At 39.2% G+C, this 16,955-nt stretch overlaps 1 protein-coding gene across 6 annotated transcripts in view; it reads right to left on the bottom strand.

Moving 5' to 3' along the window:
• PIK3C2G (phosphatidylinositol-4-phosphate 3-kinase catalytic subunit type 2 gamma) overlaps positions 1-16,955 on the bottom strand; it is a 115,681-nt gene that overhangs the window by 59,460 nt on the left and 39,266 nt on the right. For all 6 annotated transcript variants that reach the window (XM_089689093.1, XM_089689098.1, XM_089689097.1 and 3 more), the window contains exons 12-19: positions 14,535-14,660; positions 13,583-13,708; positions 12,517-12,628; positions 11,394-11,518; positions 9,398-9,586; positions 8,595-8,688; positions 3,429-3,523; positions 2,748-2,928 (exon numbers count right to left, since the gene is read on the bottom strand). In XM_089689093.1, coding sequence (XP_089545219.1) covers positions 2,748-2,928; positions 3,429-3,523; positions 8,595-8,688; positions 9,398-9,586; positions 11,394-11,518; positions 12,517-12,628; positions 13,583-13,708; positions 14,535-14,660 — 1,048 coding nt within the window. The remainder of the gene's footprint in view (positions 1-2,747; positions 2,929-3,428; positions 3,524-8,594; positions 8,689-9,397; positions 9,587-11,393; positions 11,519-12,516; positions 12,629-13,582; positions 13,709-14,534; positions 14,661-16,955) is intronic.

Raw genomic sequence — 16,955 nt, 5'->3', positions numbered from 1 at the left:
AAGAATGAGAAGAATGAAAAGATTCTTCTTCTTCTTTTCATTCTTCTTTTCCTTCTTCTTTTTCTTTTCATTCTTCTTCTTTTCATTCTTCTTTTCATTCTTCTCATTCTTCTTTTCATTCTTCTTCTCATTCTTCTTTTCATTCTTCTTCTTCTTTTCATTCCTCTTTTCATTCTTCTTTTCATTCTTCTTTTCATTCTTCTTCTCATTCTTCTTTTCATTCTTTTTCTTTTCATTCTTCTTTTCATTCATTCTTCTTTTCATTCATTCTTCTTCTTCTTCTTTTCATTCTTCTTTTCATTCTTCTCATTCTGCTTTTCATTCTTCTCATTCTTCTTCTCATTCTTCTTTTCATTCTTCTTCTCATTCTTCTTTTCATTCTTCTTTTCATTCTTCTCATTCTTCTTTTCATTCTTCTTCTCATTCTTCTTCTTCTTTTCATTCTTCTTTTCATTCTTCTTCTCATTCTTCTTTTCATAAAGAAGAAAAGAAGAATGAGAAGAATGAAAAGAAGAATGAAAAGAAGAAGAAGAAGAATGAAAAGAAGAATGAGAAGAAGAATGAAAAGAAGAATGAGAAGAATGAAAAGAAGAATGAAAAGAAGAAGAAGAAGAATGAAAAGAAGAAGAAGAATGAAAAGAAGAAGAAGAAGAATGAAAAGAAGAAGAATGAAAAGAAGAATGAAAAGAAGAAGAAGAATGAAAAGAAGAAGAATGAAAAGAAGAATGAAAAGAAGAAGAAGAATGAAAAGAAGAAGAAGAAGAATGAAAAGAAGAATGAAAAGAAGAAGAATGAAAAGAAGAAGAAGAAGAATGAAAAGAAGAAGAATGAAAAGAAGAATGAAAAGAAGAAGAAGAATGAAAAGAAGAAGAATGAAAAGAAGAATGAAAAGAAGAAGAAGAATGAAAAGAAGAAGAAGAAGAATGAAAAGAAGAATGAAAAGAAGAATGAGAAGAATGAAAAGATTCTTCTTCTTCTTCTTTTCATTCTTCTTTTCATTCTTCTTCTTCTTTTCATTCTTCTTCTTCTTCTTTTCATTCTTCTTTTCATTCTTCTCATTCTTCTTCTCATTCTTCTTTTCATTCTTCTTCTCATTCTTCTTTTCATTCTTCTTCTTCTTTTCATTCTTCTTTTCATTCTTCTCATTCTTCTTTTCATTCTTCTTCTCATTCTTCTTTTCATTCTTCTTTTCATTCTTCTTTTCATTCTTCTTCTCATTCTTCTTTTCATGAAGAAGAAAAGAAGAATGAGAAGAATAAAAAGAATGAAAAGAAGAATGAGAAGAAGAATGAAAAGAAGAATGAAAAGAAGAATTAGAAGAATGAAAAGAAGAAGAAGAAGAATGAAAAGAAGAAGAAGAATGAGAAGAAGAAGAATGAAAAGAAGAATGAGAAGAATGAAAAGAAGAAGAAGAAGAATGAAAAGAAGAATGAAAAGAAGAAGAAGAATGAAAAGAAGAAGAAGAAGAAGAATGAAAAGAAGAATGAAAAGAAGAAGAAGAATGAAAAGAAGAAGAAGAATGAAAAGAAGAATGAAAAGAAGAATGAGAAGAATGAAAAGATTCTTCTTCTTCTTCTTTTCATTCTTCCTCTTCTTTTCATTCTTCTTCTTCTCATTCTTCTTTTCATTCTTCTCATTCTTCTTTTCATTCTTCTCATTCTTCTTCTCATTCTTCTTTTCATTCTTCTTCTCATTCTTCTTTTCATTCTTCTTCTTCTTTTCATTCTTCTTTTCATTCTTCTCATTCTTCTTTTCATTCTTCTTCTCATTCTTCTTTTCATGAAGAAGAAAAGAAGAATGAGAAGAATGAAAAGAAGAATGAAAAGAAGAAGAAGAATGAACAGAAGAATGAGAAGAAGAATGAAAAGAAGAATGAAAAGAAGAATGAGAAGAATGAAAAGAAGAATGAAAAGAAGAAGTATTCCAGTACAGCAAAAAGTGTATCTGCAGAGAGCTCCGCTATTCCTGACAGTTCTCTGACAGTTCCAGCGGTTGACAGCGGTTGAAACATTGTATCTATTTATTTCCGAATAAAAACATCTGTATCCTAAATGGAAACAAATAGATACAATGTTTCAACCGCTGTACATGTGAAGGAACTGTCAGAGAACTGTCAGAAATAGCGGAGCTCTCTGCAGGGACACTTTTGCCGGCTGATCGGGAAAAATCCGATTCGCGCACCCGAATTATGCAAATATTCGGATTTGACGCGAATCAAATTTTTCCTGAAATTCGAAATGAATTCCACTTCGCCTGGTTCGATTCGCTCATCTCTAGAGGAGAGGACAATATAGAGGATGACAGCAGAGGGGCGAAGAGGACACAGTGGAGGAAATTATTTAGAGAAAAGCCAAGTAGAAGGTAGTGCCTCCAGATGCTGGCCACACACACCACAATTTTAAGACAATTTTTACCACTTACAACCAGCTTTCAGCTGCTGGAATGACCAAATATATCAACATAAAATTTCCACTGAACATGATACATCAATCAGAAGTGTTGGTGGAAGCCTTATTATTTTTTTGGCAAAGTTCATCTATATAATATTCTCTGTATAATATGTTTTCTAACATTTCCTCCCCTCCACTCCACAGACAAGATTATCTTATATGTATCAAAAGTTGACAAGGACAATTGTCCAAAAAGGAATATTAGACCAATATAGTGATTATTCTACTTTTAGCTAACTGAGAGTCCTAATTAGATAATGTTAAAATAATAATAATATTAATATATAGGGCAGAGACCTGTCTTTTCTCCTCCGGGGCATTCTTGACCCTCTCAGCGATTTTCTGCAGGATTGCCATCATTTTGGTCTCTCTGGAGAATTCAGCGTTCAGGGCACTCCCCATACAGAATTGGAGTGCAGTCAGCAGCATCTGATACAAGTGTCTATAATGAGATTCATTTGTAGCATCTGTTAACAGCCTGCAGGAGGAGAACAAAATTCATGTTTGTTTCACAAAAAATGTTTCTGCTTAAACATGAGAGCAATAAAAACTGAATAATGTCAGAGCTGCAGCTGCTGAGAGGAGTGTGAGGCATGAGGTGTGCAATGCCTCATAATGCATTCCTATTTATGGCTCAGGAGTACATCACACAGCCTCAGTTGTCTATACATCCGTCTCAGTACAGTCGCTGTGTTTCCCAATAAAACATAGGCAGTAAACTGAAAATACTGTGTTAGTGGGAGTAGTGGATCAGTTAACTCAGTACACACTCAGGAATATATAAATATAATAACATTATAAAATATAAATACTGTCAGATATCTTACAGGCTGTAATCTAAATTATACAGATTATTCACAACCTGCATTAAACATTGTTCACTCTGGTAATTATTATTTTCAACTTTGCAGACAAATACATTTATTGATCGCATTATTTGTAAATTCACTTCACATTCTGTAGGAAAGAAAAACTCACCAGAACAATCTGTGGGCGATCTGGACAGACCGCAGTGATCGCTCGAGGAGGAGCCTCACCAGACTGCTGTCTAGGCACCAATCAGACTTTACTGCCTGTCAAAAGTAATAACTGTCAACAGAAAGATGCTTGGAACAATTAAAGAGACCCCATCTAGACCGTTCATTTAATCAACAATATTCCTATAACATTATGTGTGTATTTGCCTGAAAAAATCCCTCCTTGTATAGACATTCAAAAAGTTCAGAAACTGCTGCTCAGCGTCACCATCTTGACAGCGATGACGATTGTCCCAGCAGGCTCAGAGCAGTCGCTCAAGTCTCACACTGTAGCAGGGGTCTCCAAAGTACGGCCCATGGGCCACTTCCAGCCAGCTAGGACATTTTTCCAGCCTGCAGCTTCAGTCCACAGACTAACATCAGGGACAACTTCTGCTCAAGTTTCTTTGGGGAACAGGACCTCAACTGTATACTGCACCCGGCAGTATGCAGCACAAGTTCTGCAACCCCTCCCAGTGCTGCACTGCGTTACTGGTTGCTAAGACCACCTGAGTCCTAGCAACCAATGAAGTACTTCAGTACAGACCTGCTGCATCTGCCGATTCCCACCCTGCTGTTAACACCAGTGTTTTTTACACAGAGTGACAGTGTAACAGCGGGGAAGGAGTTGGGAGGTGTAGCAGATCTGCACTAATGCCAGTTGTTGGGTGCTAGTTGTTTCAGAGACTATGGTGTCCGTTTATGAACCAGCGGTAAATGATCGCTGCTCAGTTCTCCGGCATTCTCGGAGAACACAGTTCTACTGTGAATGCCTTTTATGAAGCGGTGTAGATCAGTTCTCTTAATAAAGGAAGAACGGTCTACAAACGCTGGAGAACGGTCTACAAACGCTGGAAAATGGCTGATTTTACCATAATCTCGTGAGATTACAGTAAAAGATCAGTTTACTAAGCAGAGGTAAATTATCGCTGCTTAGTTTGCGGTTCCTCTGATTCTCCAGCTCTGGGCTGGAGAATCTGGAGGGAGAACACAGATCTCCAGTGAAGGGCTGATCTCCTGAGTGTCATAAACTGTGAATGACCAGAGAATAGCTGCGATCCTCTGAATCGCAGCTATTCTCTGTGTCATAAACGGACACCCATGTAGACTACATACAGGGAGATAGTGAAACTGGTGAAACTCTACAACACTAATTAGACAAAAAATAACTAATTAAACATAAATAAATATTCAGTGATATATAGTGAAATAAATCTCCTTGCAAGCAATGCACAAAAAAGAAAAACCCTCACAGGGTGCTGCTCATATCGATATGCGTTCCTACATCAACTAGTGAAATATCAATATTATGTCATGTGGCGCTCCCCTGTCACAATATATGTTAAATTAATCTACAAACCATATGTCAAATAAATGTGCACATAATGCAAAAAACAATATATAAGAAACAGTAAACATGATATACCAATCTCTATGTCCGTGAATGTTACATCCAATGTGCAAGGTATTTCAAATGAATAAAGTCCCATATGTTGTGTTCACACAAATGTGGGTATATCCAAAAAATGTGTTTTCCTTCACACCAAGCTTAGTTGTATTGCAAATCCTCACCGACATGCAAGTGGTTCTCACCACCTTTCCTAATATGCGCTCACCTCAGAAATTGGACCTAAAACATGCGTTATTAGGTCTAGATAAGCGTTTTCCGCCCCAAGGGAGTATGTTGTTAAGTATGGTACCCACTTACCTTCCTGATACTCCTCTCAAATTGATCTTTTCCCCTTTAAAGAATAATCCAGTGTGTGCCCCTTTAAGGATCCTCAGGTCTCTGTCTCCTTTGATGCCAATATTTTCAAATAAACACAAAGCAACCTCTCATAGTGTAGTAAAATTGAATAAATTATTTATTAGAAGAATTGCATTTACAAGCAAAAATAGTAAAGATGCCTTAAATGTCTCACTGTACAGCAGTGATCCTGCACTCCTGCGTCATCAGCATTACCCAGCTCCTCCCACGCGTTATGTCACACATCAAGTGACTTCCTCAGGGAAGGAAGGTCCAATTTCTGAGGTGAGCACATAGTAGGAAAGGTGGTGAGAACCACTTGAATGTCAGTGTGGATTTGCAATCCAACTAAGCACGGTGTGAAGGAAAACACATTTTTTTATATATACACATTTGTGTGAACACAACATATGGGACTAGTCCCAAATAAAAATAATAATTAAAATAATAATAAAAAATGTGAAAAATTAAATATATATATAGATATTAAAGTCCAACAAGCAAAAGTCCCAAATTAAAGTCCAATGTCCTAAAAATGTGTGATGAAAAATATATATAACTCTAAACACAAACTTCATAAATTTTCCAGCGTGCTCACATCCTCAGTGAAAAAAAATTTGTTCCACACTCATAATATTATACTATTGGCATTTTTTCTTTTATATTTTATATCGTCCTATGTGGAAATATCTGGGAAGGAAAATCAGTGAGAAATCGTTTAAGAGTGAAACAACATCTGAGGATACCACACTCCACCTGCAGGCTTTTTTTTTGTCTCTTAAAGCTATATTAGTTCGAGAATTCACAGTATTTGGTGAGTGTGGAACAAATGATTTTTCACTGAGGATGTGAGCATGTTGGAAAATGTATGAAGTTTGTGTTAGAGTTTTATATATTTTTCGTCACAAATTTTTGGGACATTGGACTTTAATTTGGGACTTTTGCTTGTTGGACTTTAATACATATATATTTAATTTTTCACATTTTGTATTATTTGTATTATTTGTGCTGTGTCACTTTATGAGTATATTTTGATGTTCAGTCATTTTTTGAACAGCAGCATTTATTTTGATTTATTGTTTATTCCTTTCGCGCAAGGTTTCTATTTTTTTTTATATGGGACTAGTCATTTGAAATATCTAGGCCATGGGAAGTAAAATTCATGAATATAAGGATTGGTATATCATATTTATATTTCTGTTTTTTATATATTGTTTTTTTGCATTATGTGCACATTTATTTGAGTGGGGATCAGCTGGAAACACAGATGTGAGGCTCCATGCACAGCCCCTGTGCATGAGGCTCAGATATTTAGACATGGACAAAGGATACAGGTGTGCCATCCAGCCCCGCTGCCAGAAGTCTATCAAATTCTATTATATTCCACTGATGTGGATTAATTTATAAATAACTGATTTTTTGCACCCTACGAATGTGTGGAAAACATACGATGTGGCCCTCGAAGTGAGACACTTGGAGACCCCTGCTCATTAGTATCACCGTTCTCTCCTCCCCTGACAGTTACATCATTTTTTATGGAACGAAAAATCACTGCAATAAGCATTTAAACATCTTGATTTGCCTGCAGAGTTCTAAGTTGGTGGCAAGATCTGTTTAAGAGCACAGATTTGACACCTGTAGCATTTCTTGTGTGTTCAGCTACCATCTCCTGCTGCCTAGGACCCTTAGACCAGCATCTAGAAACACAGCAGCACCTCTATTGAGTCCAGCACCCCACAGAAAGTACTTCATCGGGTATTTCCTGTTCTCAGAGACAAGTGGGATTTAAAACTTTGCTAATGATCGTCAATCATCTCTCTGCTGTCATCAAGGCAAGATACAGTATAAGAGGTAGTCAATGCTGAATGCAATGACACAGAGAAGAGAAGGATGGTGACAAAAGATAGGAAAATGATGATATGAAGGAAAGAAGGATAATGAAACAGAGGAGAATAGTATGATGAGACATGGAGGAAAGGAGCATGATGACACAGAGGAGAGGAGACATAGAGGAGCAGAAAATGTTGACATAGAGGAAAAAGAAGTATGATGAAATGGAGAACAGGATGATGACACAGAATAGAGGAGGATGTGGACATTAAGGAAAGAAGGATGATAACACAGGGAAAGTACAATGATGACACAGAGGAAAGGAGAGTGATGATGTAGAGGTGAGGCCAAGGATACAGAGAAGAGGAGTGTGATGATGACACAGAGGAGTGGAGGATGACAACATGGAGGAAAGAAGGATGATGACACAGGCGAGGAGGATAATGGCATGAAGGAGGGAAGGATGATGACATAGAAGGGAGAAGGATGATAATATGAAAAAAAGATGATGACAAAGAGGAGAGGATGATAACATGGAGGAGAGGAGCAGGATGACACAGAGGAGAGGAGAATGACGACATGGAGGAAAGGAAAATAGTGACACAGGGGAGAAGGATCATGTTATGGAGGAAAGGAAGATGCTGAGAACACAGAGGAGCAGAGGATGATGGCATGGAGGAAAGAAGGATGATGACAAAGAGGTGAGGATGATAAAATGGAGAGAGGAGCAGGATGAAACAGAGGAGAGGAGAATTACAACATGAAGGAAAGGAGAATAGTAACAAAGGGGAGAAGGATCATGTTATGGAGGAAAAGAGGGTGCTAAGGACACATAGGAACAGAGGATGATGGCATGGAGGAAAGAAGGATGATGACAAAGAGGAAGGATTATGATGACAAGGAGGAAATTAGGATAGTGACAGAGTGGAATGGAAGATTATGACATGGAGTAAAGAAGCATGATGACACTGGGAAAAAAGGATGATGACACAAAAGAGAGGAGGATGATGATGCAGAGGAAAAGAGACTGATGACACAAAAGACAGGAGAATGATGACATACAGGAAAAAAGGGTGACCATACACAGGAAAAGAAGGATGATGACACAGTGGATAGGTGGATGACGACACAGTGGAGAGGTGGATGTGGACACAGTGGAGTGGTGGATGAGGACACAGTGGAGAGGAGGATGAAGACACAGATTAGAGATGGCTGATGATACAGGGGAGAGGTGGATGATGACACAGGGGAGAGGTGGATGTGGACATAGTGGAAAGGTGGATGAGGACACAGTGGAGAGGAGGATGAAGACACAGATTAGAGATGGCTGATGATACAGGCGAGAGGTGGATGATGACACGGGAGAGAAGGAAGATAACAGAGGGCACACCAATGTTAATACAGAGAAAAGGAGGATGATGATATGGAGGATGACAGAAGAACATAAAGGTGGGCCCTGTGAGTCCTTCAATGCCTCTGGCTGGAATATAGATTGCCGGAGGTGTTTATTGAGATGATTTTTCAATGTACACAGCACAAAGGGATTTTGACCTGAACGAGCTGTGGCAGGAATTCTAGCAATTCATCATCTGACATCTTCCCGATCTGCCGACAGGCCGCGTCACGAATGTTTCCATCTGAGAAGCTAGAGGAAATTGGGAACCATTAGACAATGTAAAAGAAACTGCAAGATGGGGAAAACAGCTGGGGAGATAAATGCTGAGAGGGGGATAAATACTAAGAGGAATGACATGGAGAAAGGAAGGATCGATAAATAGGATACTAGGGATAGATAAATAATTGGGTTGGAGACAAATACCAAGGGTTATATTAATAAAATGGGGAAGGTGATTAATTCTCGGAGGATAAAAATACTGGGGTGGAACTAATATCCCAATGGGGTGAAGTAAATACCAGGGGAGATAAATCCAGGGTGAAGGGTATGATAAATACTGGTTGGGGGGTTTCTATATATGAATCTGCATCTTACTCTGGAATTGAAAAGCTGTTTATGAAAAATTGAACTATATAATAATAATAAACTTTATTTTATATAGTGCCTTTAAAGGTCGCTTCTCAAAGCTCTTTAAAAAGAAAACACAAGAAAGACACAGGATAAATTAAAGGGCAAAAAAGGGACAATTACATGAAAACTTGTCTAAAGAAAAAAGTTTTTAGATATGATTTGAAATTGACATTGATGGCGAACTGCTTCAAAAACTTATTGTGATGTAAAGGGGATTCCTTCTTTATACATGTATAAGAGATAACATATTTCCTAAAGCACCCATTACTCTGCCTGACACACACTGTTTTTGTGAGAATAGAGAAACCCCACAGAAAGAAATTCTCACCAGGGACTCAACAGGCTCAGGCCCTCCAGCGGGTGGGAGAAGCTCCAGTCTTGCAGTAGCCGGTATACGGTGGATATAGTTGGGGGGTCCCAACCTGGCGCACTGCCCAGCAGCAAAGGTAGGGTACCTGGCAGCTGGTTTACACAGTGGCGGTAATGCCACAGACATTGTTTATCTGCCTCAGAGAGCCTAAAGGAAAGAAATGAAGAGGAGGGAGATGAAAAAGGAGGCTCGGGATGACTAAACATGACAGAAAACAACAGACTGATGATGATGATGATTGGATAACATGGAGGGAAAATTACCCCTACCAGTAAATAAAATGGATCCCAAGTGCTCCTTACCTCCTCCTGATCTCTGCCAAATATCGCAACTTAAGCTGGGCACAAACAGTTTATTTTCATTCACCCAGCGGGCTGAGCCAAAAAAAAAAAAGAATGGATGCCTCCATCCACACCAGCAAAGTGGATGAAGAGATCCCCCCCACGGAGACACTGTATTCTGGTAGTGGCTTCCATTGCTCTTAGAATACACTGATCAATGGTTGGCTGTAGCCGCTGATAGTCAAAAGTTTTCCAGCGTATCCATTCAACAGAACTTGATCTAACGATAGACTTCTTTAGAACTGGGAGGGCCACACACAGATTTAAATTCAACCAATTCAAGGTTTCCTCACAGTGAGAGCTGTGAAAATTTTCAATAGACTCCCTGAAAAGTTGGTTCTGGCCAGCTCAGTGGATTGCTTTAAAAAAAGGCCTGGATTATTTCCTAGATACACAGAATATAACTGGATACTAACATTTATCGGTAAGGTTGATCCAGGGAATATCGGACTGTCTCTCAGGGATCAAGAAGGAATTTTTTCCCTGCAGGAGCAAATTGGATCATGCTGTGCTGGGTTCTTTTGCCTTCCTCTGGATCAATTGTGGGTACAGGATGGTTGAACTGAATAGACTTTTGTCTTTTTTCAGCCAGACTAACTATGTAACTATGAAGCCTGTTCCTGCTGGACCGGCTGAATTTCAGTTTGTCTATGCCAAGCTTTAGTAAGATGGAAAGGAATTCGGAAAGTTCATTTGGAAAGCAATTTGATGTGACCAGTTGTAAATCAGTTCACCAATCAATTTCACCACTTTAAAATAAAAGAACAGTGGGATCGAATTGGCTGCACTTTGCACTTCCTGATAACCCCTCCCACTTGATGCTCTTCCTTACTTTTCCTGATTGGCTTTCCTTCCACAAAGGTTCTATTCTGTTCATTATTTCCATTTCCTTCAGACATTGACAACACTACCCAACTTTGACATCTTAGTTCTGCATGGCTGCTATTTAAAGACTAAGTGTGGCTAAAATGAAAAACAGAAAAATGAAAAATCAGCACAAGAGACATAACTTACAGTCAGTAGGATGTGTCCCTTGTTTTGATTCCTCTTCTGTTAGTAGAAATCCTCCTCCATCCATTCACCCAACCCCGCAACTCTGCAAACCGTAATACAGCACCTATGACTGAAATGTGATAGTGAGGGCGGACCTATCAATCATCCACCGTCCTCCATTCAAAGATCATGTTTGATTCATAGAAACCGTAGTCTGGCTTCTATGAATAGAGCAGTGATGGGGAAGGGGGCATGGACGGAGGGGACTTTCTACCAAGAGATCTCAGCACAAGGGACAGATCCTTCTGACTGCAAGTTATGTCCCTTGTCCTGACTCTTCTAGGTTTTTTTAGCTACACTTATACTCCATAACAAGTCAATTTCTCCAACCATGAGATCCTCCGAGAAATATCCCTGGCTACCTCCCAACGGCTGCAAAGCCAAGTGATGATGTCACCCTTGATGTATTCTCTATAATGATAACTGGAGAGTCTGACTGTGAACAGATGACACCTACAAGCTATGGTACTGTAAACTTCTCTATAGGGTGATTCCTTTAGCGGTTTTCCACCCAAAACCAAAATATCAGCTGTTTTTTAAACAAAAGTGATGCAACTTACAAGAGCACAGAACCACGCTGTGCTAGGGATTTCATCTGATGGGTTGGATCCTGAAATGTGACACTAATGGAAGACTTGTCTGCGTTGGGTCTGCAAAATGTGTGGACTGTCTGCGGAAAATCAACCTGCAAAAAATCATACGTTGCAGTTATTGTGCTACAAACTGGAACTATTATAAAAATAATAAAGAACTGAAAGCAGAGACTGTACTGGTATAAAAATACATTATATATCAGACTATCTGTCTTTATAATATACTGTTCATATTACATAATAGAGACTGTACTAGGATAAAATTCATTATATCTCATTATGGAGTCCTCAACTGCAGTGGCAGAAGAGAGATTTTCTTTCAATATTCTATTCATATTAGAGGCAGAGTACTGGAATATTACACACAATATAGGGTGTGATAACCATATGGTAGATAGATACAGAGTATTACAGACCAAAATATAGTGGATGGGTTCAGAATATTATGAGGTCCTTAGTAGAAGGACAGAGAATATTATGGGGCTCATGTATAGTAGATGGATATAGATAATTATGGGGTGTATATATATATATATATATATATATATATACATACATATATGTATATATGGCTTATATATAGTAGATGGATAGAGTGTATTGCAGGGCTCATATGTGGTAATTGATAGAGTAAAAGTAGATGGATATTCTACTCCTTTCCCGGGAATTTAATATTTCCGACAGCTCTACCTAGTTATAAAGCTACTCGCTGCTAATTTCTATACTTATTAAGGATGAGTTGAGTCACTTTGGCTAAACTGTTTTTGTTGCATAATTACAGATTTCTCCAAAAATGGTAATCTTATTATCAATTTAATGTAAATAAATGTATATATTTTTTAGAACTCTTTATTTACAGAGTGAGGATATGTTTTTTTCTGAGTGTATTTAAATAGTTTATATTATTTAGTATTCTTTGTATTTGATAGTTTTTTGTGTCCTTTTGATTTTACATTTTAATAGCCAATTCCCCCCACAGACATTGTAGGAGGGATCTGGAGCCAATGACAAGCCTCATATGCGTAATGTAATGTAACATAACAAAATATAATACCATATAATATAATACGCTGTGGGTCAGATTACTGACCTGTATGGTGACAAGTGTGGGCAGGGTGACATCAAAGGCTCCTGGGGTGATGGCGGCTGGCGGTTCGGCGTGAGAGATCATATTGATCAGCAGAGATCCCTGAGCCATTTGTCTGGAGGAGTAAATGGAGGTCAGATGGGGAAAACAGAGAGCCATCATCCAGCACTGGTCACCCTGGAGAGATGTACAGCAATACCTGGGCTCAGGTCACCAACTCCCACCCTGACTAAGGATGTAGATTTTCCATGAGAGTGGAGCTCTTCTTTAAATGTTAAAAACCATTAAAAGAACTAAATCCATTCTGGTATCCTTTCTGAGATCTTGCCCAGTGCCTGACACCCCGACAAACACTCTGCACAGACAGCACACCTTACTCCAGCAGAGAATTATATCTTACATAACTGACTGTACTAACTGAATGCCTCCATCAATAAATGATCACCAAAGATTGATGTGTGTCAGGAATCTGATCAAGTCTGAGTAAAAATTGGCCACCTGAAATGAATCCAATTGGTCAATTGTCAATCATTATAAATACAGCCTTCATTGCTCAGTGCAGAACAGGGGGCTCTCCAGGTGCATCATATAAGCAGGGATGCTCAGCTATGGCATGCTAAGAGGGAGCAGTTGCCACACAGTTGTAATCATTTTAATTTTTCTCTGTGTTCTTGACTGTTCATGGCCTAAGAGGAGCTGAACTCATGTTATGTGCTCTGAGTGGAGTCCTTCTTTAAGTCTCCATCTCTGGACTGGCAGTAAGCGCTTTCCAATTAAACAGAAGAACTCCCCGTCCGGGGTCACCTCTGTCTTCTTACCTACAGGCATCCAATCACTGTGTGTCAGGGAACTACGCTCACACACATCACGGGATAGCACTGAGTGATTGATCTCCCCAATTTACATCCTAATTATAAACAAATAGAGAAAACAAGTGGATCGATGGACTGTAATGGACGAGCGGCAACGGCTGCTCTGATGTCCACTGGGATGAAGCTGTTCAGATAAGTCCAAGGTTTGTGATTAAGGCAGAGCTCCACTCTTACAGAGGTATACACAGAGAACTCACTTGGTGGAGTAGAGGGGCAGACAGGACCAGGCCAGGAAGGAGCTGCGAGCGTCAGTCACCGCGTACAATCTCAGCACCAACATTGTCTCATATGGCAGAGCTGCCAGCAGGAGCGGGAACGTCATCCTGGAACACAAAACACAAACACAACCTGTCACCACCGACGGCTGCCATTGGCTAGATCCATCATTGTGCTTTCAGTGGCAATGGTTGCTCTGTTAATTAATAGATGGGACAGGGAAGTGATTTCAAAATGCAAGGTGCTCAGGATGGGCAGGTGATGTGAAGAGGTGGGGCAATGGCACACAATGTACAGAAATATCAACATCCTCCTATATAGCACTATAGAAGAGTGGTAATGATTTATTGTACAGATCTTCTGGGAGGCACCATATATCTATTCCTGTATAGCAGCTCCAATTGTGGATTGGCTCCCTAAAGCTGGCCATACATGTTACAATCCAACTGTGCAATCTCTATTAGATTTATAAAAACAAAATAATTGTAGCTATCAATCTTACATCTGTTCAGACAGGCCCCTGCACTACAGCAAAGATATAAAGCAGATTGTACAATCAGATTGTAACTATGGTCAGCTTAAGGCTGGTCATAGATAAGTCAGTATTTTTTTCATTCAACCAGGAAGTTGAACAAAAAAACTGACCTGATTCCCCCATCCACACATTCAAGGTGGATGGGGGAATTCTGCCTGCTATGTCTTTGTATTCTGACAGTGGGGAGGCTCCCCTGCCATCAAAATACACAGATAGCCTGCAGTGCTGATTGATTGGAAATTTTCCAACAAGGCATCAGTAGATCGACTTCTGTTCAACCACAGTGACCATACATGGATCGAAATCTGGCCAGTCCCTACTAAACCAGCCAAAATTCAAATGTAAGTAAATACTGCAGCTAAGTGAAGCAAAAGAAAGGACTGGACAACAGAGCTTACACTTCATCCCATAGAAGTCTAGAGAAGAGTGATTGTGTGGCCTTCACATTCCGAGATCTGATCTCAGGGCAGATTTTCCTCCCGCTATATGTCACTGAACATGAGATATAGAAGATGGAATCCTGACTGGAAAAAGAAGACAAATGTTAGATGATAAAGAGTGACTCCTTCCAAACATGCAACTCACAACACACCAACCAATAATGTCATTATGTGACTTCATACAACTACATACACTGCAATTCATATACACTTGCCAAAGTTCCAGTATACGTGAATCCAATCAGTAAAATCTCACACAAGCTTTAACATGTTAACGTAATTTCAAGTCATTTTCAATCCTTTTTAAATTCACAACTTTCTTTAAAATAATCCTGCCATCAAGGTCCTCATTCAGGTACTTCCTGTTATAGGGTGACAATGCTATGTCCCTGTCTCCCAAATGTTCTTTCTCCTGTGTTGCCACCCTATCACACAGGCTTCCAATGAAGACTACAAGTGGCCATTTTCATCAAACATTACTAAACCCGTCCTGAGATATACCACTGGAGTGCATGTAGACAAGTAGTGGCTGCAAAGAAGCTGCAGGAGATCATCTTTACTGAGATTTAACAAAGAATGAAACTGGGTTAAAACAAAGGCTTTATATTTATAAAAAGACAATTGTTTATAACACACCATGCACAGAGCAAACTAAATGTCATTCAGTTCAGGTTCATATCTACATTGTGCTGGTTTTATTACTCCACACAAATCTCCATAAGAATCTCCATCATGAGACGAATCATGTCTCTGGGAGGAGTTCTGTTTGTCTTAGTAATTTCTCTCTTAAATAGTTAATGAGCTCTCTGAGTGTTGTTCTCATAGACGGGGCCCCAGGGGGCCGTTATATAAGATGTACCGAGGCAGAACTGGGGCACAATCTGCACTGACAGCGCTTTAATGGGAACATTAGATCCGTAATGTAATTTTGTATGGAGGGGGGGCATTGTTACTGGTGATTGCAGGTCCCCTTAAAGTGTATTTTGTTTTTTAATTCTGGATAGAGTGGTGAAGAGTTAAAACCTCTGCCAGTTTTTTTTTTGCACCCCAATAGAGAAATTTTCCTTCCTTTCCTGTCCCAGCAACAGAACATGAAGTAAGCATAAATCTTATAAAAATGATGGGAATTCCCCTCTTATACAACTGTTACCAGATCAGCTGTTCCCTTTTCCGGTGACGACTGTATTATAGATTTTGGATTTCCCCTCACTTTCTTTCTCGGTGACACCATAATGGTCATAGAGGGTGAGTATTTCCAATGCAGACAAAGACAGCAATAAAAATCTGGATCTAATGCTCCCAATCCAAACCTAAAAAGGTTTGGCTTTTATACCCTTTTCTTCATTTCAATCATTTTTATTAAGGTTATAAACAATACAAATGTAAAACCGTTCAATACAGTAATGAAAAGTACCGGTAGATGGTGGCGTTGATGACATACAGTATTGATCACCAAGGTACTGGTATAGAGTAATTTTAGGCTGTGGCTGTGGCTGAGAATAAAGAATGTATCCTCCAAGGAGGAGCTACATTACCGGTGATTGCTCTCAGCTAAGACAAGGGGTCTCCCCAGCCATTAGTTGATCATATTAGCTGCTCTTTATGTTTGCATACACAGCCCGCAGGTGGGGAGTGGGACCCATGGCGGCCAACCAGCGGTCCCCCTTCTCTCCCTGAGCAATCAAAAGGTTTAATAAATGGAAAGAAGAGAAGAGGACAAAGGAGGAAAGAAGTAAGAAATAAGGGAAGAAGAGAAGAAAAAGAAACAACCAACTCTCCCCATGGCACTAAGAGGTTTGCCTTAAATTGGACGAGGCAGTTCCTGTCAGGTAGGTGATCCAGGGGTCCCAGGTTTTTTCAAATCGGGGCAACTTATGCTGCAGAATGGCAGAGAGGTGTTCGTTTAACATTATCCAGGACAATTTATTCTTTAAAGGTCAAAAAATATCGCAAGAGACTTCCAGGATCTTTCAATTGTTATTCAAGCTGCTGTAAAAATTAAGGCTATTAGGCGTTGGGTGGGTCTTGGGGCTTCCCCAACAGTGTGTTCAAGCAGTGCCTGTCGCAGGGACTTAGTCAAATTAGTCCCTGTAAGGGAATAGATAAAGTTATTGGTACAGATCCAAAATCTGCAGACCTTAGGGCACCCCCAGAGAGGACCATGTACGTCTCATTAGTACTTTGTAATTAGCCTCTATTAGGGAGGAAGTAGTTATAAATGATTTTGTGGCTTCTTGTGCCAGTCTATGCCACTCTGCAGGGTCTAGACTTTCCATACCCTTTTAATGACTTTATTTAGATGACGTGGCTGGTAGTTCTAATATGTTTTATGGGAGACTCCTGGAATTTCCTGGAAAATTATGTTGTGACTATTGTGAC

This window comes from Staurois parvus, unplaced genomic scaffold (assembly GCF_062004578.1).
Source record: "Staurois parvus isolate SC_StPar_1 unplaced genomic scaffold, SC_StPar_1.0 ptg000469l, whole genome shotgun sequence".
Taxonomy (NCBI): domain Eukaryota; kingdom Metazoa; phylum Chordata; class Amphibia; order Anura; family Ranidae; genus Staurois; species Staurois parvus.
Note: the sequence above shows the minus strand (reverse complement) of the source record. Positions and strands in the feature narration are given on the sequence as shown.